The sequence below is a fragment of the Gossypium raimondii genome, chromosome 10, assembly GCF_025698545.1.
Source record: "Gossypium raimondii isolate GPD5lz chromosome 10, ASM2569854v1, whole genome shotgun sequence".
Classification (NCBI taxonomy): domain Eukaryota; kingdom Viridiplantae; phylum Streptophyta; class Magnoliopsida; order Malvales; family Malvaceae; genus Gossypium; species Gossypium raimondii.
In genome coordinates this window covers 57,826,658-57,849,850 of record NC_068574.1, presented here as the reverse complement: position 1 = coordinate 57,849,850, position 23,193 = coordinate 57,826,658, and the positions used below count along the sequence as shown (strand labels likewise).

At 31.7% G+C, this 23,193-nt stretch overlaps 1 protein-coding gene across 1 annotated transcript; it reads right to left on the bottom strand.

Moving 5' to 3' along the window:
- Positions 1-16,592: 16,592 nt before the first annotated feature.
- LOC105778463 (labd-13Z-ene-9,15,16-triol synthase, chloroplastic) lies at positions 16,593-19,627 on the bottom strand. The gene is made up of 2 exons (XM_012602170.2): positions 18,556-19,627; positions 16,593-17,308 (listed from the first exon to the last, which is right to left on the bottom strand). The coding sequence occupies exons 1-2, from the start codon at positions 19,528-19,530 to the stop codon at positions 16,682-16,684; spliced, it is 1,602 nt and encodes a 533-aa protein (XP_012457624.1). The 5' UTR covers positions 19,531-19,627; the 3' UTR covers positions 16,593-16,681.
- Positions 19,628-23,193: the final 3,566 nt, after the last annotated feature.

Sequence of the window (23,193 nt, the reverse complement as noted above, 5' to 3'; positions counted from 1 at the left end):
GCAGCATCGATGGCAGCTCAAGAGAGTAGTTGGCTTATGCAACTGTTAGAGGACTTACATTAACCAATAACATATCTGATTTCTCTGTATTGCTATAATTTGTCAGCAATACGTTTGGCAGAGAATCCAATTTTTCATGCAAGAACTAAGCATGTGGAGATGCATTACCACTTTATCCGAAAAAAAGTCTTGCAAGAGGAGATTGAGTTGAAGCATGTTAGAATGGAAAATCAAGCCGCAGATTTGTTTACAAAAGGCTTGAGTGGCAACAAGTTCGAAAGCTTCTATCATTAGCTTGGCAGGGCAAACAAAGAAGAAGCTGATGTTGAGGGGGAGTATTAAAGATATCAACACCAGAACACCAACACGTGGTCATTTGTTGACCAAGTTTATCTCCATATTTTCTTTGTTTATTTATTAGGTATTTTTGGTTACTTAGTTGTTTTGTTGTTACCAAATTTTTAGTGGATCTGTTTTGCCTATAAATAGGTCTTTGCTAAGCCTATAAATATGCAGCCATTTCATTGAATAATATCATCATTTTTTTGCAGTCTTATTCTTCATGTGAGTTATATATTCTTTCTTTCTGTCGTTTGTCAGCTATTAGTTCTACAAGCCATACGGCCTGACCACACGGCCGTGTGTCCCTTGCACTTAAGAAAAATTTTGAGATTTTGAAAAAAATTCTCTGAGTTCCCGATTTAGTCCCGACTTGTTTCTAATGCATAAATTGGGTCTCGATGGGCCATATAAAGGACATTATGATTGGATATGTTTGATTTTGGATATAAATAGTAAATGATATGAAATAATTATAGGTGAACTGTAAACTTCGGTAATGCTCCGTAATCCTGTTCCGGTGATGGATATGGGTTAGGGGTGTTACATGCTCAATCAAAGTAAAATATAGCAAACAGAGAAAAACGTTGGAGAAAACCAACCTCTTTAATGACAATAAGATTACAACACTCGACCTAAGAAAAATAACCTTCACTCAAACAATACTAAAAGATGGTAAACAAAATTCACCACCAAACCTTAAAAAACAAAGGTTTCGATATACCTATTTTCGCCAATACATCAGCCATGCCGTTACCTTGCTAGTGAATAACAATGAATTGAACTCGAACCAGTTGGTTAATGTCGCAGTCTATATCAATAAATAGATTTCGTAACGTCCACGATCTTTAATTCCTTTTCATCAGCCACTCCAAAGCAACACACGAACTAGGTTCAATAACTAATGGGACTTTCACCTGCCAACTCAACCCAATATACAGTTCCACGACTATTTTAATGGCTATTATCTTAGCCATTTCCGATCCCCTAGCTACTATTAGCCCTGAGAGCAAAGCACAACCCACTCCTTTCTCATCTCTCAAAACCCTACCACAACCTGTTTCGTCCTCCAATGCTATCATTATACTTATGAATATCTTGTATTTGTAATAATCGAACTTTTATATAGATGAGAGAGAGAACCTAATTAAAGTTTTGGTAATTGAAATTAAAATTTTTCTCAGGTGATGTCACAATAAATTGTTAACTAGTTGAACTAGCCTGTGCATATTTACCATATAAAATAAAATGGAAATGGATTTTTTTCCCAATTCAAAGTCAAAATTCTAGAGAATAAATTTCCAAAATAGCAATGGCGTACAGCTTAATCTTTTTAATTCTTATCTAAGTGTTGTTGCTCTAACTTCCAAGTCTTTGTTTACATAATTGTCTTCAAATTGAATTTCAAAAACTCATGAAACATTATTTCCTTGTTTCCAGCAAGCATGTATTACTTGCAAGAATATAAACTAATAATTAAATACCAAGAAAAATAGGCTATATTTTACTTTGCAAATTCATTATTATTTTGGAAATTTCTTAATATAGACATCAATGTTGATTTTATGACATTCTAGAAAGGTAAACTTTACCTTGCACAATTTCAATTTGAGCTAAATAATTTTTATTTAAATTTAATTATAAAATATATTAATATTAATATTAATATATGAATATTAAAAAAAATTTTAGCCCGAATCAAATTCGAACTTAGATTTTGAAATCTTTCTTGAAACTAAAGTGTGGCGTTGCATATTATTAAAACTAACGTTGATAATGGCAAATATAAAATGATCGTAAAGCAAAAGAAAAGAAAAAATAAATAAAACACACAGATTTTACATGAAAACTCTTTTAGGAAAAGCCACAGATCCCCTTGTTTCGACTACATTTATTTAGAAGTTGAAAAACTGAATGATACAATAAGAGTTTCGACTACATTTATTTAGAAGTTGAAAAACTTTATTCTAATTAATGTCAAATGGAAGAAGTGTAGTTCTACATGGATTCTACATCTTTTTGGCCCTCGGCCTTAAGCCCTACACAGATCCCCTTGTTTTATCATTGTATTTTATTTAACAAAAATTTGGGTCACACAACTCTAACACATATAAACAAGTTTATGTTGCACTTCTGATTCAGTTTTTAATTAAGTTTTGTTTTATTTTAAACAAATAGAAACGAGAGAAATAATTGTCCTAATCTAATCTGCTTACATGAAAATCTCACTCATTAATTAGTAACATTTAATTTTTAATATCTACTAACTAAAAGAATGTAGAAAATGCATGAATAGTTCATAAACAACAAGTATTTATAATGAACATGTTCAAAAAATCAATAAGCAAAATTAATAAGGTTAAAAGTGTAAATTTATCATTATATTATAGGTGAATATTGAAATTTACCGATATACTTTGTTTTCATTGATATTTACCATTATATTTTGAAACCATGTGTAACTTTGTCATAAAACTCTTGTGCGATTGAATTTTACCATTAAACTTTATTTTTATTAAAATTTGTCACCAATTTGACTTATATAGCCCTCCAATTTTTTTACCTTTTTAACCTTTTAAATATCCGTGTTTGTCATTTTAGCCCACAATAAATGGAAAAATTAATCTACTGTTAAATACTTCGTGTGGTGTCAAGTATGAATAATAATAGAATGACGACATTCCCACGTGTGAAAGAAAATTGTGTTTAATATATGTTTAATTCCATGTAGGAGAAAAAGGAGATTAGGCAATTAAACTCTATCCATTTTGGGCTAAAGAGAATTGAAAATAAAGTTGGAGGAATAAAATGATTTTTTTTCTTTGTAAAGTTGAAGGGTTAAATAAATTATTTTGCCTAAGAAAAATTCTTTCAAATATTTTTTTAATAGTTAACAATAATTTAACATATAAATATAAAAATAGTAAACTAAATTAGAATTTTTATTTAATGAAATAATTTTTTAGAGAAAATTAAGTTTATTTTATAAAATAATCATTTTATCTAATTTGAATATTATATTCATTATTGTTAAAAATTGAAGTAAAATATAAAAATTTTGTTTTTTATTAAATTTTATCTTTAAATTATTTTAAATTAAAATTGAAAAATTAATACAAAATTTAACTTTAGTGGCAAAATTAAATAAATAAAAATAAAACCACAAAATTCAATATAGAGTTGAAATATAGTGATAAATTTATTTCTAGTTCATAAGGACAATGACAAATATCAATTAAAGTGTAGTGTTAATTTTCAATTTCCATTTATACACATTAACCCAAATTAATATTATTTATATGTACCAACATACATTAATTATGAAATTATTTGATTTGCTATAGTTATTTAAAGAAATAGAAGATATCTACTCTAGGCATGCTATAGAAGTAAAGGTGGCTTAATTCAATGGTTTGATGTGAGCATACATTAATTTGCTTATAAGATAACTTAAAATGAATAAATAATTAATTGTTGACTTTTTAGGGGCAATTTGATAAAGTTAACTTAATTTATTAACTGATTTTATTATAAATTATAATCAACAACTACTTCACATTATTCCAAATATAGTCACCATTTTAATTGAGATTCCACAAATCCAATTGTGTACTAAAAAGTATTGTTCAATTTATAATTTTGTATTATATGTGTAATTTTCATTTATATAAATCAAACATATCCTAATAAATTTAAATTTTAAAAATTTTAAGTTAAAATCTCAATTAGGGTAGCTAGAATTTTGTCTTGACTTAATATCTTTCTAATAAGATCTTGTGATATCGATTAAGTTTTAGCTCGATTGGCATGGGTATTATTGTCAATGCAGGAGGACGTAGGCCCGAGTGTGTTGAAGCACATTATTCTTCTATTTATGGGTTAATGAGAGATTATAGGTAATTCTAAGCATTATTCAAAATAGATCTTGTGATTAATTAATTAAATTACATTAATAAATTTAAATATTGAAGAAATATTAAATAATTCTTACTAGAATTAAACAAAATGAACATAAAGTTTTCATAATTCTTGATTTAGTCCCTTTACTTTTAATTTAAAATTTTAATCTCTCTATTTATCTATTTTAAATTTTAAATTTTAAATAATTGACTTTAATTTGAAATCAAGTCTTCTAATATTAAAATGTCATCTGTTCAAATTTAATGAAAGTTCATTAACGGTGTTATCAATTGAACTTTAATATTTAAATCAAATAAATTGAGGGCTAAATTTCTAAAATTAAAATAAAAAGAACTATTTTTTTTTAACAATCTCATTATAGGTTTTGACCATATTTGTTATTTTTGACACAATGCCTAGAACTACCCATAGTCTCTCAACTCATAAATAGGAGGATAATGCGCTTCAGCACACTCGAATCCATGTCCTCCTACATTTACAACAATACTCATGTCAATTGAATTAAGATTGAATCTACCAAATTTCAGTTCTCCATTTATGAAACTTCCTAATAAATTAAAATAGACTAATTAACATTAATGTGTGGTCTAAAAACATGGTGTTTTAAGTGGTACCCCGCAAGAAATTTGTAGATTCTTTGGTTTTTTTTTCCTGGTCACAGGAAATAGATTTTGTACGATTTTCCACAATGTTAAGACCAAATTGCAGTACAAGTTTTAAAGGGTAATTAAAGAATTGAAATTTATAAAATGCTTGTACAACCCCAATTTTGAAGAGATAGTGACCATTTAGATTAAGATATAAATCTTAGAATAACCACAAAATTGAGATTTGATTCAACACATTGAACCAATACCAATTTAGTCAGCAAAATTCTGAGTTTTGGTAGAAAAATTGAGCCCAAAATTTCGAGTTTACTTTTGAAGCTAGAGGGAACTTAATTTCATTTATTTGGACCATTTAATTTATTACTACTTTGAAATATTTTAGTTAGATTTGTTGTCCCATTTTCAAGGAAAATATTTAATTTGGACGGCCTGGCGGCTTTCAACAAGTTTAGGTGCCACCATGTCCAGAAATTAAATAAGACTTTTGGTATAATTTTATATTTTTATATCTTTAGTTTGTGAAAATAATTGTGTTTTTCATTTTATTTTAATTTGTTAGAACTCCGCCATCATATTTTATATAAATTAAAAATTAATTCAGCTGTTGATAAATAAATGAATTTAAACATTTGGTTTAAATATTTGGGTTTGTAAAATCGCTTTTGGAGTCAATATATTTTATCCGAAAAATGAGTTGGAAAAAATTAGACCCATTTAAAATATGGGTAAAGATCGGTTTAAACATTTAAGGTCTTAGCCCAGCCATGTTAAGTTTATAATACTTTATATTATGTTCTTTTTTATATATTATGTAATTTAGAACACATTAAAAATAAACTTATACTAAATATATAATACCAATCTAATCTAAACATTAAAATAATGTTAAGATGACTATATAAAATTTTCAAAAATAAAAAATATTAAATATTAAAATAATATAATATAAATATATATTTTTTAAAATTATATGGGTTGGCCTAAAATGGGTTTAGGTTAATCTTTTGTAAATATGGGTGGATTTGGGCAAAATTTTAGGCTCACATTTCGGGCCGAGCTTGGGCAAGCATAAAATATGTAAATATCATGCTTAAGTTCGGCCGGACTTAGTCCATGAGCACCTCTAAAGTATAAAGACTAAAAATAACCAAATTAAAGTATAAGGGCTAAATTCGTAACTCACGCATAGTATAGGGACTAATAGTGAGATTTAAGAAATTGCAAGTAATACTTTATTTAGTTGGCTCTAATTTAAAAAAACATAGAAAAGGAAAGGAGGGTGACTTAAAGAACAAAAAAATTAGGGAAGTCAAAGCAAAGTTGCAAAAGTCGGTAATATGTTAAACATTATATGTTAACCGTTTTAATGGTTTTTATCACTCATATTATTTTATTTTCACTTGACTTTTAGGTTTCTAGACAATTTTTCTTCCTATATTTCTAATTTAGCAACATAAAGTATTGAATCCTAACTACAGGAGTTAGATGATATGGTAAGAATTTCTCCTACCTTAATCAATGGTTAAGGGTTCGATCCTCACCTTAGGTATGAAGTAGCTTTAAAACTCCTGGTTAGTATCTACCCCACTTAATGGGCCTATTGAATACAAAAAATTAATCATTAAGCTCGCTCCAATAAATACTTTAGGCAACAAAAAATATTAAATCCTATAGTTCTAGATATAATACCAACCTGAAATAAAAAATTTAGTTTATGAAAAATAATATAAAATAGGACATAAATATATAAAAATCTAAATTGATATAAAAAGAAATACATAAAACGCCTTGAACCCTGCATAAATTTTCCGGTGAAGATTAAAACCTATTTACTTTTTTCTCGAATGAAAATTAGCAGCCTTCTAGATAACTACAGCTTTGGAATTTTTTGGAAAATTATTAATAATTATTAATTATTAATTATCGATAATGTCATTAAAATGACTTCTTGAATTGAAGATGGGCACAAATGCTGCATTACATTTGCTTTTCAAAATGACCGGACATTTCTATCATCGCAGAAATACTTTTTTTTTATTAATTTTATTGTTCTATCGATTGAATTTTAGCTCGATTGGCATGAGTATGATTGTCAATATAGGAGGATATGCGTTCGAGTGTGCTGAAATGCATTATAATTAGAACCTATAATGAGATTGTTCAAAAAAATTATCGTTCTAAAAATACACTTAAATTTATTAAGGTTTAATTAATTATTCAAAGAAATTCTCAAATGTTGTGTCATTTCGGTACCTACTTCTGCCTTGTTATTATCTTCGATTTTAACCTACAATTTCAACTGATTAATTTTGAACCTAATTTTTTTTTGGTAGAGAAAAATAACACCCCTATTAGCTAGGAATGAATAAAAACAGTGTTTCCTTCGTATAAGGAATCATGAGTATCCTCTTCTAGCAGCCGTATAACATACTATGGTGGAACTGAGAACAGAACTACTTGGTTTAGCTTTCCTATTGCCGCCTTTGCCAAACAATCAGCTACCTTGTTACTTCCTTGCAAGACATGCCTAAACTTCACTTTCCAATCCTTATTACACCATTCATAAATTAACCGGACTTCTGCAATGTTACTAATTGATGCGAACCCATTACAGATAGTATCTATAAGCATCACATTATCACATTTAATCTCAACCTATTTATAACCCTTCAACCAAGCCAGTTTCATCCCTTCAACAATCACTCGTGCTTCAATCCTGAATATCTCATCCATCCCTGTTACCATGTTAAAATCCGTCAACCACTCCCCATCTGAATTTCGCATAGCTCCTCCGATCGTTGCTTTGGTGTTTTTTTTTTTTTTTTTGAAACAGAACCATCAACGTTAATCTTGACCCAACCTGAATCGAGACGCTGCCATCTTTGTTCAGTTTTAGAAGAGCACGCCAAATGAACCATCTTGGCACTATACCCACAAGACTTTGTCCAAGCAAGAGTCGATGCAATAAGTTCATGATGTTGCTACTAGCATTTTTAAAAATGAAAGCATTGCAATTTTTCCAAATGAACCAAGTCTCTATTGAAAAGAGGGTCGACCATTCACCACCATCAACGTTAAGCATCCCTTATTCATGATATTCCAGTGTATCCATTCCCTAATATGAAAGTTGAAAAAAACATTCCAAGCATTCCTAGGTAATAAGGACTTCCACACCAATTGGGCGAAATCACAATCTCTCACAGCATGGATCGCTGATTCAATCGACTTGCCACACTGTTCACAAAAAGGAAAAAAAGACATACCTCTTTGTGCGCGCTCCTCATTTGGAAAAATCTTATTCCGAACAAGCATCCACAAGAAAGTCCTAACTCTTTGAGGAATTTTCATTTTCCAAATGACTTCATCATCCCCGAGCTGACTAGATGAGATGGGGCAACAAAGGTGTTTGTATGACTCACGCATAGAAAATTTCTCGGCAGCCATCCACTTCCAAGAGAGATGATCCGCTCCCAACTCCCTTAGAGGAGGGTTGCAAGTTTGTATTCGGTTAACCACCTCTCTAGGGAGGACTGTTAAGAGCCAAGTGGAATTCCATTCCCCTTCCGCGTTTATTACATCACAAACGCGAATGGTTTTATCAAGAGTGCTACTACCATTGAAATGGAATTTTAGAGGCCCCAAATCATGTAGCCAAACATCATTCCAGAAATTAACCATTCCTCCATCATGAATTATCCAAATGATTCCCTTCTTCACTTCACTCTAAACATTTGCAATGGATCGCTAGACGTAAGAACAATTACTGCGATGCAAATCCTTAGGAATGATCCCATGAATATTATATTTGTTTCTAAGAATCCTTACCCATAGCGAATCTGTATTAGTCACCAAATTAAAGCCCAATTTTAAAAGAAATAACATGTTCTGGTCATACAATCGCCGAATACTAAGGCCGCCTTTATCAACTGCTCTACAAACATCACTCCAACTTACTAGAGCCACCTTTCTCCTTTCATTATTGGAACCCCAGAGGAAAGTTCGAACAACCTTTTCAATCTCCTTACAAATCATAATTGGAATTTGGGCCGTTGTCATAAAATAATTTGGGATCAACAAAAGAACTGACTTCACTAAAGTGAGCCTTCCAGCAAAAGATAGCTTACGAGCATCCCATCCATTTAAACGGTTTCGAATTTTATCTAGCACAAAGAAGAAAGTATTCCTCCCAACCCTACGATGAAAGAGAGGCATACCAAGATATTTTCCAAAATCCTCCACTCTAGAGAAACCCAATGATGGGTGTCGATTCCACCAATATAAACCTACGCCTTAATTTGCAAATTATGCAGTATAGGGAGTAGGGTCGATCCCTCAGAGACTGGTTTACTGTAAATTGTTACTCTCTTGACCAGATTTATGTCGGGCAAATTGTCGTGTCCAAGAAATTTGGGGATAAAATTTGATGACCAAATAAATGAAAAATAACGTAAAAGTAAAAGTTGAAAACAGGATAATAAAAGCAAGTGAAATAAATATGAAGAAAAATTAATTAGAATAAGCTCAGCTTTAGGCACGAATTTTCCTCGTCTTTGAACCGATCCTTGAAATTGGATGAACTCCTCTTTTCCAATAAGCTAGTTATAGCTACCAAGGACGCCTCGGACACCAACTCTTCCTTTTGTAAATTAGTTATGGAACGTCCAATAACTAACCCTTACCGATCGAACAACCACGAAACGTTCGTGATTTAGAACTCCGACAGTTTTGCTTTCTAGAAGAGCCTAGCTCGAATCAATGCCCTCAACCGCGTGGAACATTTAAATCCAGTTACTACTTCCCTTGACGGAACCAAACAGCAATCTCCACTTGGCACGCCAATGTGTTCACAGAAAACCGATTAGAAACGTTCCTTTCAGAATTCCAACTGTACGTCTAATCACACTAACTCAAACGACGTCTTTTTGACTTAGTGTTGATCTGACTTTATGAGCTGACAAAATCATACTCTTAATCCGGAGAAATAATAAGTACTGGAATTTAGGAGTTAAATCGTTCGGGTTCGTAACTCACGAGTTTTGACGAGGTTAAATTCGACCTAAAGCTGAAAATGGGTTTAGTTGGCTAAGGTTTGGGGCATGTTGGTATTTGATAAATTAAATAAGGTAAATGGGTGAAAAGATGGGTGACGTGATTGATTATGGGGGTTGGGAAAATATATTAAAGTGGGGTGGTTGACTATTGGGAATGAAAAGAGAATTTGAAAAAGAAATTGTAAATTATGAGTGGTAACAAGCTGGAAATTTTAGGAATTGAAAGTAAAGGAAACTAAAGATAAATAATAAATTGTGAGAAACAACAATGCTACGTGAGAAAGGAGAGAATGAATTGAAAGATAAAAACTTAATATTTTTGATTGATGAATAAATGATAAATACAGGCTCTATTTATACTAGTGGATTTACTAAATTAGGAGCCAACTAGTCATAGAAAATTAAGGAAAAAAAATATTCCATGACAAAAAATATCCCAAAATAATCTCCCACTAAGTCAACAATTTCAGCTAATTATTCTTGGAAAAATTATGCTCTGACCCTCCTTTTTTGCTTCTTTCTTCAATCTAGCCCAATTGTTTCCTTTTTCTTCTATTTAGCCCCAAATTGCATTTCTGCACAAAATTCAATAAATATGGCAAAATTAGTGGTGCATTCTCATAAATTAACCAATTTAATTACATAAAATATGTAACTTTAGCATTTAATCACCCAAATTGGCACTTAAGTCAACAGCTACCTCCTCTGTCACGTTGCTTGAGAAAAATATATGTGTCTTTTGCCTATTAACTTTATGGCCAGAGAACCAACAGAATCTATCCAACACATGTCTAAGGCCTTCTGCTCCTTGTACCATTGCTCTACCAAAAAGTAAAAGATCGTTAGCAAAAAAGAAATGAGAGACACCCGGACCTCGGCGTGAAATCATAATTGGTTCCCAAACCCCCTCTTCAATCGATGTCTCAATTAGATACCCCAGACGTTCCATGCCAAGAACAAACAAATAGGGTGATGGAGGATCCCATTATTTCACACCTCTAGATGGGATAAAATCTTCCTAGAGAGTTCCATTCCAGAGCAGTTGCAATGAAGATGATGAGACGCAGTGCATAATAGTTCTCACAAAAGTTGTGTAATGACAACTTAAAATTGATTAATCATGAATGAGATGATATATTTTGTAGATATAAAATTGAGATTACGGTGGTTTGCGATGATTTTAGAAGATGGAAAGTAATAAATGATTATGGGTGATCGAAATTTAAGTTCTTATAATAAATAGAATTTGAGAGGAGGAAGAAAAGTAGTTGGGAGTGCGAGTGTAGAGAGAGATCCATGTTATTTGGTATATGTGGGTCTTTAAAAGGGGTGTCTTTGTTCATTCCCAAAGCACCACGTGTCATTTCGATATTAGTTTCGTACTCCTTAGAATCTAGTCTACCTATTGGTATCTTGTCCCTATAAATACAGAATATCGTGTCAAAACAATGGATAAATATGATGTAAAGGTGGCAACTATTTTATCCATGTAAAGCCTTGCGAGGTCTTGGCCTCGTAGGTGCACTTAGCTCACACAATAATTCTTAGTTTGATATATTGACTTGCAAGGTTGGTAGGACATGGTGTTAGCTTGCGAGATGTACGAATAACACATATTATCAAAAATAAATTATTTATATTTTATTTTAAAATTTTAATAAACATACACATATTACCAAAACAAATAATCATCACATTTAAAAATTGATAACACATCTTGAATGACAACTTAAAAAACGTCATAAGTTCATGTCACTGTATGTTTCATGCCAAAACTTACCTCTTAAAAAATTGGTGGGAAACTTTTTTGTAATGCCTCGGCAAAATTGTGATGATAAAAAATCAATGCTAATGTAAATTCTTATTAGTGATGAATTATTATCTTTTTTAAAAAGATTTTTTTGAAAAAAAAAATTATGATTAATAGGCTTTGTTCATGAGAATGTGATTCATTGTATTTATGATACATAAAGGTGACATTAATTTTTTGTCACAAAATTGGTTTAACGTGATTAACAAAGTAATTTGTCGCTCTTTATTATTTTCTTATATTTTATATGACGACATAGATCTGTGTCACTTAATGTTTAGTGCCAAAATTATCACCAAAAGTCGGTGGGAAAACTATTTTAGTGGCAATTTTATTTTTATTTGACATTTTGTTTTTGTGAAGAAATTTTTAAATGTGTTGTTTTATGATGAAATTTATAATCTAGCACCACTATCATAAATATATTTTATCATCGATACTTTTAGCTTATCATTATTATGAAGAAAATGTAGTGACACTCATCAGCGTCACTAAAAGTGGATTACTAATGATAATAAAACTACCTTCCCAAAATTTAACTTTAATTACAGATATCCATGGGGTGGGGTGAATTTATTTTTTCTTTTTAGAACTTTCTATGCTATTTAGATAAATATCATGGCAAATTTAAGTGTCTATGCATGCTTAAAAACATTCCATTTTTTTTAGCTCAATCAATTCATTACAAGCAAAATGGAGTAATAAAAACTCTCAGCTCATGTCTGATCGACAGAGCCGCAAAAAATAGTAGTACAACCTACAAAGAAATATAACAGCAAGCAGATTGCACTAATACAAATCACCAAGAAACAATAGATTACCAATAAGCTTTAAAGAAGTGATTCCTGGACAGTCCAGCGTTTGCCAATGAATTAGCCATACCATTCTTCTGACTATTTGTGACCACAAACTTTATCTCCACCAAATGCCGTAATCCTCCTTCAATGTCCGCAAATAATTTTCTTACAGACCATGGTCGTAAACGTCTATACTTCAGCCAATCAGAAACACTACTCAGTTCAAACTCTACAAGCAGAGGAACATTTACCTTCCGCATCAAATCAATAAATATCTCCGTTGCAACTTTGATAGCCATTACTACCGCTTGCTCCACTCCCCACGCACCACATTTACCAAAAAAAAAAGAGCCAATACCACTCCCTTTTCGTCCCTCAACACCCCTCCACAGCTCGCAGCCTCCTCCACAACTACTCCAACCACGTTAAATTTCAACCAACCTGTAGGAGGCGGATCCCAAACACAATCCCTATCCTCCCCAATTTTCTACCCGACCTGCAATCCTTAGGCCGTCCCCACCAATCAACCTCCCAAAATATACAATCAACATGTACCGATCTAGCCCACATCAACGGTAATACAATGGTGCAATAATGTTAATATGGTGCAATCCTTAAAAACATTCCACTTTTTATTAAAACAATGTTAATATGATGCAATATCTAAAAAAACAATGGTAATACAATGATGCAATAATGTTAAATTATTAATTAATCAAGCTCACATAATAATCTTTATGAATATAGAAAATTAAAGCTCCTCTTTTCTCTTCAGAAAATTCGAAATACTTTCCAAAACTCTGCTAGGTAGAATGAAGTCGTAACTTAGAAAAAAAAAAAAAAACACCAAAGTCGTGTTTTGTCTCAAATTCTTTGGGCTTTGATATTTACTGATGCCTTCTTTTTTTTTTTTTGTTAAACGCGTATTTGTTCAAAGCTTTGTTTGATATATATATATATATGTGTGTGTGTGTGTGTGTGTTTTATTGTAATTGTTCTACTCTTACTTCATTGTTTTTCAATTTTATCGGTTTGGATCTTTTCTGTAGATACTCTATTTGATGATTCTTATCCTTTTTATTCTATGTTTGGAATTTTGTGTTGAACAATTTTGGATATTTCTTCAAGTTGGTGTATTTCATGTCAATTTTATTTGGGTTTTTAATGTTTGATTTGCTAACTATTTATGTGAAAATTGATGTTGTAATTTAGAAAAGGGAAAAAGAGAGTTGGGGAGACATTTACAAAGCTCTATAGTTGGCATTTTGCTCATAAGGAGATGTGCATTTTAATGGTGAGCCTTGATGAAGCTGTTAAAACCATTATTTTATACAAGCTTAAGCTCGACTAAATCGTCACCACAATCCAAATCATTGGTGAGTGTACGTCAAAAATTCACTTGTCCCATTGAACTTGTAGTAGGTAATTTCATAAAATTCAATGGCTAACCTAAATTGATGAAATCATATAATTATATATTTAAATTTGCTTCCAATTGAGTGTTAACTTTATTGGTATGGACATTGTTACTAATGCAGGAAGATGTGGGTTTGAGTGCGCTGAAATGCATTATGTTCTTATTGAGAGGGGCTATGGGTAGTTCTAGACATCCTGTCAAAAAAATAAATATGACCAAAACTTATAATGAGTATATCCCATACTCTTTTTACTTCTTAGACCTTGACTTGATCATGGGCTTGGGCAAAAAAGGCCTGTTTTCTAAACATACCTAGCCTTGGGTAAGTTTTTTTTGCCCAACTTGGCCCGAATTTGCAAAAAAAAATAAAAATCTGCTGCCTTTTGCTTCTGTTTTGGTGTTATTTCGCTATTATATCACTACTATTTTGTTATGATTGTTTGAATATTGTATAAGTCTTGTTTTATTGTTAATTTTGTTACTATTTTTGAGGTATTTTTTTGCTAAGTTGCACCTATCTTGGTATTTTTTAAATTTATTTTTAATTTGTTGGGAAACATTTATTTTAATGTTTTTAGTGTATTTGATGTATTATATTTTTTAATTTATTTTATATAAAAATAATAATATAAAAAATTTAATACGGACAAGTTAGGTCGGACTCGGGTTTTAGCACTTTTATCCGAGTTGAATTTGAACAAAATTTTAAACCTATTCTTTTAGCCAAATCCGGTCCTAAAATTTTATTGAGGCTCGACCGATGACCTCAACTTAGACCATGATTATAAATTGAGACTATGTTCAATTTTCTGTTATTAAAGAGCATTTGAAGGCTCATATTTAAGATTTTATCATATATTAGAAGTGAAATACATAGTACTATTTGGTTAGTCTTTTTATGGCTCATAATCTTTGAATTTATGCAAATGATAAAGTTGGAAAATTTTACATGAAAAAGGTAATAAAATAGAAAAATCTTTGTAAATTAATTATATTGAAGGTAGCAAGCAAAGTCTCGTTTTGATTTGTCATCAGATTGTGCTTTCTTCACCGGTTTAAATATTTGTTGATGATGGAAGACTGAAATATTAGATGCCATTACTAGGTGACAGGTCATTTTCTTTCTCTGTTCACTCCATTGCTCCATGTTATTTCATTTCACTTTTTTACTCCATATCATTTCAAATATTTACATCAGTGAAAAAAAAAACATAAAATCTTAAATAATAGCCTAACAAATTTAAAGGTTAGACATAAAATCAATTCTATTAATGTTAGGACGAATCCGAAATTAGGTGTTAGGCAGAGTTGGTAGGTCATTTTTGTCTAAGATAAACATCAAAGAAGATGGTGGGTGGTGAATCTAATCCTCTAAACACATCTCCACATGCTTAGCTACTCAGTCTCCAGCTTTGTTAGCATCTCTTCTCATCCTTTGAATTAAAAAGTTGTTCACCAGATTTTTCAAAGTATCAAACCTCTTTAGAACCAGTTTCAGTTTCCACTTTCTATCAGAATAATTTTTTTTTTAATTTTAGAGAAGACAATAAGAGAATCAGTTTCCAGAAGCACATTCTCCCATATGTTTTTAACAGCAACTTCAACCCCTTTAGTGACCGTCATACCTTCTACAGCCTCAGCCTCATCCGCTATCACCCTCTCAGTTGCTCCATCAAGAACCATTCCTCTACAATCTCCACAAATGACACTTACATCAGCTTTACCATTTTTAACATCTAATGCCCCATCACAGTTAATCTTAATCCATCCTTCAGTTTATAATAGAAAATTAACCATAACTAGTCTTTGTTTATAATCGAGATATAAAAAGTAAAAAAAAAAAAAAAGTCTGGGTCATAGACAACAAATTAGCTCATGAATAGAACACTAATCTGCTGAAACAAGTTGAAATATAATGAAACAAATTGGTCTATTTTTTTCAAAGTACTTTGGGGAGTTCGAAGCCTTTGCTCAACTAGCCATCCCACTAGCAAACCATAAAACTACCCATCTTTATAATAAAACATAAGAAGATTTAAATATGTAACTATATCAATTCATTAATTTAGGCTTGATGATAGATAATCAACTGCCCATTGAATATGAAATTACTTACTACAAGTCCAATGGGGAATGTGAATTTGCCATACACTTACCAATGGTTTAGATTGTGGTGAGCATTTTGCCGAGCTTAAGTTTGTATAAAATAATGACTTTTGAAACATCCCAAAATTTTCAATGTCTTTATACATTACTATTCCGGGAATTGAACAGAAAATTCTCAGAAAATAAAATTTGATTAATTATTGATTCAAATTAAGGTAAGATATTAGAGGATTTATTATTGAGAAGTGATAAAAGTGATAAGGGATTTTAGTGGGATTGTGTCAAAAAAGTGAAATTAGTGGTGAAGCGAATATGAAAACTATTATAAGGGTATTTTGGTCATTGCATAGGTATTTTAGAATTTTGAATCATGAGTGATTATGAGAAAAATTGCAAAGCATTAGATTTAATTTTGAGCATGTATTGTCGATTGAGTCTTTTAACTCGATTGGTATGGGCATTGTTGCTAATGCAGGAGAATGTTGGTTCGAGTGTGCTGAAGTATATTATCCTCCTATTTATATGGGTTAAAATAGCACCTCATGAATCAAAACTGAAAAAAGTTGTCAAATTTAAAAATTAAATGTTAATTTAATATTTTTTTTCTTTTGAAGCATATTTTAACCACACATTTATTCGTATTGCCTCAAATTAGATAAACGCGCAATAGGCACAACAACAAGCGGCTCCGCCTTCGACAACACCAATTGTAGCTTCTCTTTTACATCAGGTTTTCTCCCATTTGGCAATTCCCATTCAAAACAATGCAACAATGTCGCCAAAATCTGCATCATAATTTTCTCTGCCAATGGAATCCCAACACAAATCCTCCTCCCCGATCCAAACGGGAAAAAATGGAAACAATTTCCTGTATAATTCCTTTTCTCAGTGTCTTTCAAGAACCTTTCTGGTTCGAATCGAAGAGGGTCTTCCCAGAACTCGGCATCCCTTTGTATTGCCCACACATTGAAGAAAATATTGGAATTTTTAGGGATGGTGTAACCAGCTACGATTGTGGTCTCGCTCGACATGTGCGGAAATAACAAGGGAGCCGGTGGGTGAATTCGGAACGTTTCTTTCAGCACTGCTTCTAAGTAGGGCAAGCGAGGAAGATGGGACTCTTCAACGCTGGTTTGGTCCCCAATTATTGCATCCAATTCCTCGGTGACTCTTCGTAGTTTATTTGGGTGTCGTAGTAATTCCGTCATCGCCCATTCCATTGTTGTAGATGTTGTGTCTGTACTGCCGATTATAATATCCTATACCCACAATTAGAAACAAAGGATTAAAACTAATCAAAATTTAATTAAAATTGAATTAATTGATCAAATAGAGATAATTTTAATTAATTTTGATTTTGATTAGAGGATTCAATTAAAGTATACTAGAATGGTTTCACCCAACTAGGTTTTCGATTATTTATTTATTGAGTAAATTATAGAGTAAAAATTTAAAGGTTATAATATGTTCCAAATTTTATATTCTTTTTATATTTAGAATTTAGTATACATATATTTTTATGGATTTAGTCCTACTTTTGAATTAAAAATTCAGGTCCAATTATTTACACTACTAAAATTCTTTTGTTAAAGCCAATGTGATGTTTAAAAAAATATATATATATATACCCACTCGGTATCCATGTTTTAAAAAATGTCATTTTAACGGTGTTAACACTTCTTAAAATTCACATCAATATTTTAATTAAAATAAAATATTTAGACCAACTAATGATATTATAGAATTTAATGTGTCAAATTAGGTCAAAATTAAAATATAGGGATTAAATTTCAAATCTTAATTAAGTATAGGATCAAAACTGAAATCTAACCATTCTTAAATACTCTCAAAAGAAAAAAAAAAGTAGAAGGACTAACTAAAATTTAACTATTATATTAAAAAGTAAAGCAATGGACAGGTGTTATATAAGAAAAGGCTTAGTCTTCATTTTATTTTTTTATATTTTTATGTTTCTTTTACAGTTCATGTTTAAGTAGAGTCGTCCTTTTAGATTAAATAGGCTAATTGTTTGTTTTATATCAATAATCGAATTAATTAATTTTATATACTTTAAAATAAGATTCAATCCAAGTGAATGTACCATTAGTTCAAAATATATTGTTAATCCCTGTAATTTTATAGAATTTGAAATTTTATTAAAAGTTAAATTGTTTTATTTTTAATTTAAAAATTCTAATTTAGTCATTAATACCTTTAGTATTTTCATTTAAATTTTATTAAGTTTTTTATTTTTCGTCAATTATTATCACATCATATAACAACACTCTAATTAACATTTTTAATTTAAAAATGATTAATAGTATTAAATTTAGACTCAAATTTTAAAATTTAAAAATAAAATAATTAAATTCTTAAAATAAAACATATAAACTAAATTTCAAATTTACGAAATTTAGAAACACTTATGATATATTTTTCTAAGTTTAAAATTTTGGTAAATTTAGAATTTAACCGATGATATTTCAAAATTTAATCCCCTGCTTACCAGCAGCAAAGCCTTTATTTCCTTGATGGATATTGAAGTTTTGGCATCTCCTCTTTGGTTCAGTTCCAACAATTGCTGCAAAAAATCCTTGCTGCCCGCCATTTTTGGTCCCTCTCCGAGCGTCGTTCGCTGCTCTATCACCGATTCAAAAAACCCATAAAACCACGACATGTGCTTCTTGGTTTTGGATTCAATTCCTTGCAAATCCAATGGCTTCAGCACCGGGAAAATATCAGAAACGTTGGGTTCTCCGAACAACCCCACAAATTCCTCTACTCGATCCTTAAGTTCAAGCCCAAGCTTCGCTTCTTCTCCGTTCAACGAACCACCCCATAGCATGCTGATTGTAACGCTCAGCATTGTTAAGAATATTTGTTCGCTGAGGTTAATGGGTAACCCAATTTTCCCAAGGATATTCTTAACCGTATGCCGGATCTCTCGTCGGCGAAACTCGTAGCAGGCATCGAGGCCTTCTTTGCTCATTATTTCTCGCACGACGAGCTTACGCAGCTTGTGTAATCCTGGGCCATTGGGTCTCCACAGGATATCGAGTCCGGCGTAGGTTCCGGTCACGGCCGCCGCAGGAACATCGCGGTTGGCGAAGATTGCGTCGTGGTCTTTGAGGATTTGTTTGGCGATTGATGGTGAGCTTATGATGACGTAAACTTTTCTTCCCAACTGAAGCTTGATGATAGGGCCATGGATTTTGGATTGTTTGGTTACATACTGGAGGAAATCGGGTTTGATGAAAAGGAGGTGGCCGAGTATCGGCAAGCCTGGCGGGCCTGGCGGCAGCGGCGGAGGCTTGGTTTTGATGATGAAATTCTTAACCAACCGTGAGAAATAGATAGTTACTAGCGTCGCCACCGTGAGAGTGACTGCCACTTCGGTAATAGTGAACGCAGCAAGTCCGTCGCCGCCGGGCAACCTGCCATTGCTGGCAAGGACTACAACCTTAACGTAGAAATTGGACATTGGTGGGTACTCTGTTTCGAATAGAAAAAAAGGCAGAGGAAACGAAGGAGTTAGGCTCCCTATACACGCCAAATAATAATAGGAAGTATACTCACTATGTAACACTTAACCAATCTAATAATTTATGTATTTATGTTATTTTCGTATTAAATTAATACATTAATAATATTTATTATTAACTTTTTTTCATAATTTTATTGTATAAATAAAGTATATTATCTTTCCGTATTATGTTATGTAATTTTTTAACATAATGTCTAAAATTATTTATAATCTCTCTCTAACTCATAAATAATAAGATAATGTGTATCAGCACATTCTAACTCATGTCCTTTTACATTGATAATAATGTTTATGATAATCGAGTTAAAACAAATGTCAACTTGGATATTATGTGAAGTAGGAGAAGACACCAAAGGAGTAGACAGCAGCATTGGTCCCTCTTGGTTTACCAAATTGCTTGTTTAGGCCTTCATGTTTTGGTAAATTTTTGTTTTCTAAATATCAGGTTTAGCTTTGGTCTCTATTATAATTTTTTTTGTTTCGCTCTAAATATGAAGTATATTTAAAATGTGTGAATTAAATTAAATATATGTCTATTATATGGAAAAAATTTTGTGAGAGCTTTATATATTTATTAATACGTAAGATGTTAATTATTCATAAAAAAAATTGACACGTATTAAATATTTGATAGACGTTTTTATATGTTTGAGTGTAAAATTGGTAAAATGTGGAAAGTATTATTTTATGGTGGCGGTCTCTTTAAACTGTTGACGAAAAGAAAAGCGGAAAAAACTGACTGGTGACTTTGATTAAGCCATTATTCTTTTAAATTATTTAATTCTAATAATCAAATTTCAATTCCCTATAATTTCATATACCGTAAAAAGAAGTGTCAATTATTAGCTGAATTACATATAAATGCTGAATTTTTTTATTTTGAGAAATTAGGTTGAAAATTTATCGATTAATATTCTTTTTTGAGAGAAAAGAAAATGTATTTTGTAGGACGATTTTTAGGCCAACGATAATAAGTCTCTAAATGATCACAATCCCAATGACTATAGGATATCACCAGTTATATTTTTCCTTATATAAACCCCTTCAAGCCTTATTCTTTTCAACTCAATTATCAATTCTCACATTTTAGTTCTCAATTTTTTTTTTATTCTCAATTGTCAATTCTTTATTTTTTATTCAAAATTCTCAATTCTTAAATTTTTTAAAATTTTTTCTCTGAACCCTTCGATTTTATTTTATTCCTCTAAAGTTGTAATCGAGGGGCAAAATTGATGAATGTCTAACGATTCCTTGGTGTATTGGTATGAGCTTTGTAGCAATGATGTGAATCCACCACACAACCGTGTGGTCAGACTTTTTGCTTCTTGATCTGGCGTGGAATTTGGAGGACATGGTGTAATCGAGATCAGGCCACCTTTTTCCTCTTCGACGAAGTCAGCATATAACTCTAGTACAGCATTCCCACTAAAGCAATAGGATTCAATCACCGTCTCCAACTCGTTATTCCTGGTGATCTAAAAAATGACATATCTAACGGGGTTGAATTACGTTAGATATCTACATTTCAGGCACGAAATTCTTCTGCGGATCCCCACTTTGTGCCTAATCCTTGCTCGAAGCTCTTTTAACATTATGCTCCAATTGAATGCCAGATCTTCAGATTGGGCTGATACAAAAATGGGCCCAATCTCAGTCTCACAAATTTAACCGTTGTAATGGATAATAGCTCTGAATCGTCTACTCATCTTGAAGCAAATAGCATGTTCCACATGTTTAAAATTGAAAAAATAGTAAATATATATATATAGTCATCATCACCCAAATTAAATTACCTACACGTAATTTAACGAATTACCTTTACTTAGACAACTACCATGAAATTCAAGTTTTTGACGACAACCCACTTCTCATAATGCCAGGTACCCTTATGGAAACAATCTACTTGAAAGGTCGATATGGAAACTCAAGGCATAGAGTTGAAGCTGAAAATTGCAAGGGAAAAATGCTCTTCGTAGGGGGCGTTTTCAATAAACGTGTTCTATAATATCATGTATCTCTTGGGTTGTAATGTTTGAAGTTGAAATTTGTGGGGGAGAAAACACTCCCCTGCAGCGACGTTTTCAGTAAGGCAGTAATAATAAATTTTATCTCGAGAATCCTGGGTTGCAATCGGCTCAGAAACAGAACCAATCAAGTTAGGGTTAAGGTTCAAACACTTAGATCTCAATTGAAAACGTTTCCTATAGGGCTCGTTTTCATGCCATATGTCTGACATGTCAATAGAAAACGTGTCATGCAAGGAGTGTTTTCTCTCTAAGCGTTTCAACCCTAACCCTAACTTGATTGCTTCTATCTTTGAGCTGACTGTAACCCGAGATTCCCTGTAACCTCCCTAACCCGATCCAAAAGTTATGGATGGGTTTTGAAGGTCACATTGACCACCAAAATGGCCTAGACAAAAATAATCAGATTTTTAGAAATTTACTTATAAAATATCTTATCATTTTTTAGAAAATTGTAATGGGTTTCTCTATGTTATAAAAACATTAATTTTTTTGCCAAGTTCATTTAAAACCCAATTAAAAAGATTCTTAAAAAAAACATATTTGACCATTAATTTGTTATTTAGAATTTCGAAAATTAGTTTTTGCAGCGGAAAATCCATTGTGTTTAATTTGTTAATAAAACCATTACTCATAATTTTAATGACCAATTACTTAACCAGTCTGGTTATTTATCTTGTCCAATCTAGCGTCCATGCATGCAATATACTAAATTATCCCAAAAACTAAACCCATACCACAGTTCGTAAAATAAATTTTTACAACTCGAGTAAATAAAATTATAAAATAAAAATCGAAAATCTGATATGAGACCTCTGAATGTCAAGTCTAGGTCCTAACTTCTCAATTACCTGGAAAATGTTAAACTAATGGGATGAGCTATGAAGCTCATTGTGAGTCTTAATCAATAGTAAATAGTATACCAAAGACCATAAAATCATTTATGAACACAGAAATATCAGATACATCAATATCACCAATCACTGGATTATCAGAGTATATCATATCCCAGAATTTATGCACACGTACATGAATTTTAATGCAGTTTTCCTACCCAACCATCTGTTACACACCATATCTAACCATACACACCATATTAGAAGGAGCCTTAGCTCATTATTAAACCACCGGTAACAAAAAAAAATCGTAGTTATACTACAAGTGAAATTATGTGGACAAACCACCAGAACAGTGTTGCGAATCAATCGCCAGAACAATATGCGAGCAAATCACCAGAACTCCAAACATAATTCTAAAATTGTAGATTTACCGCCAGAACTCCATTAATTGCGAATATACCACCAAAACTCCATAGATATCCTTTGTCTCCAATCAACCCAAACCCCAATGCAATGGGTAATGTCATTATATCAGAATAGTAGAATCAGATACAATATAATACAGAAGCATGCCATGATCACGCGATCAATAATCAAAACAGTGGCATGCTTTACAATCGTGCAAACAAGAGATACATAAAATAACAACATGCTTAACATGCATTCAATGAAGCAGAACAGTGGGCATGCACTTAGGCAATTGACGATTATAATTAAGGACTGATCGACCAACACAC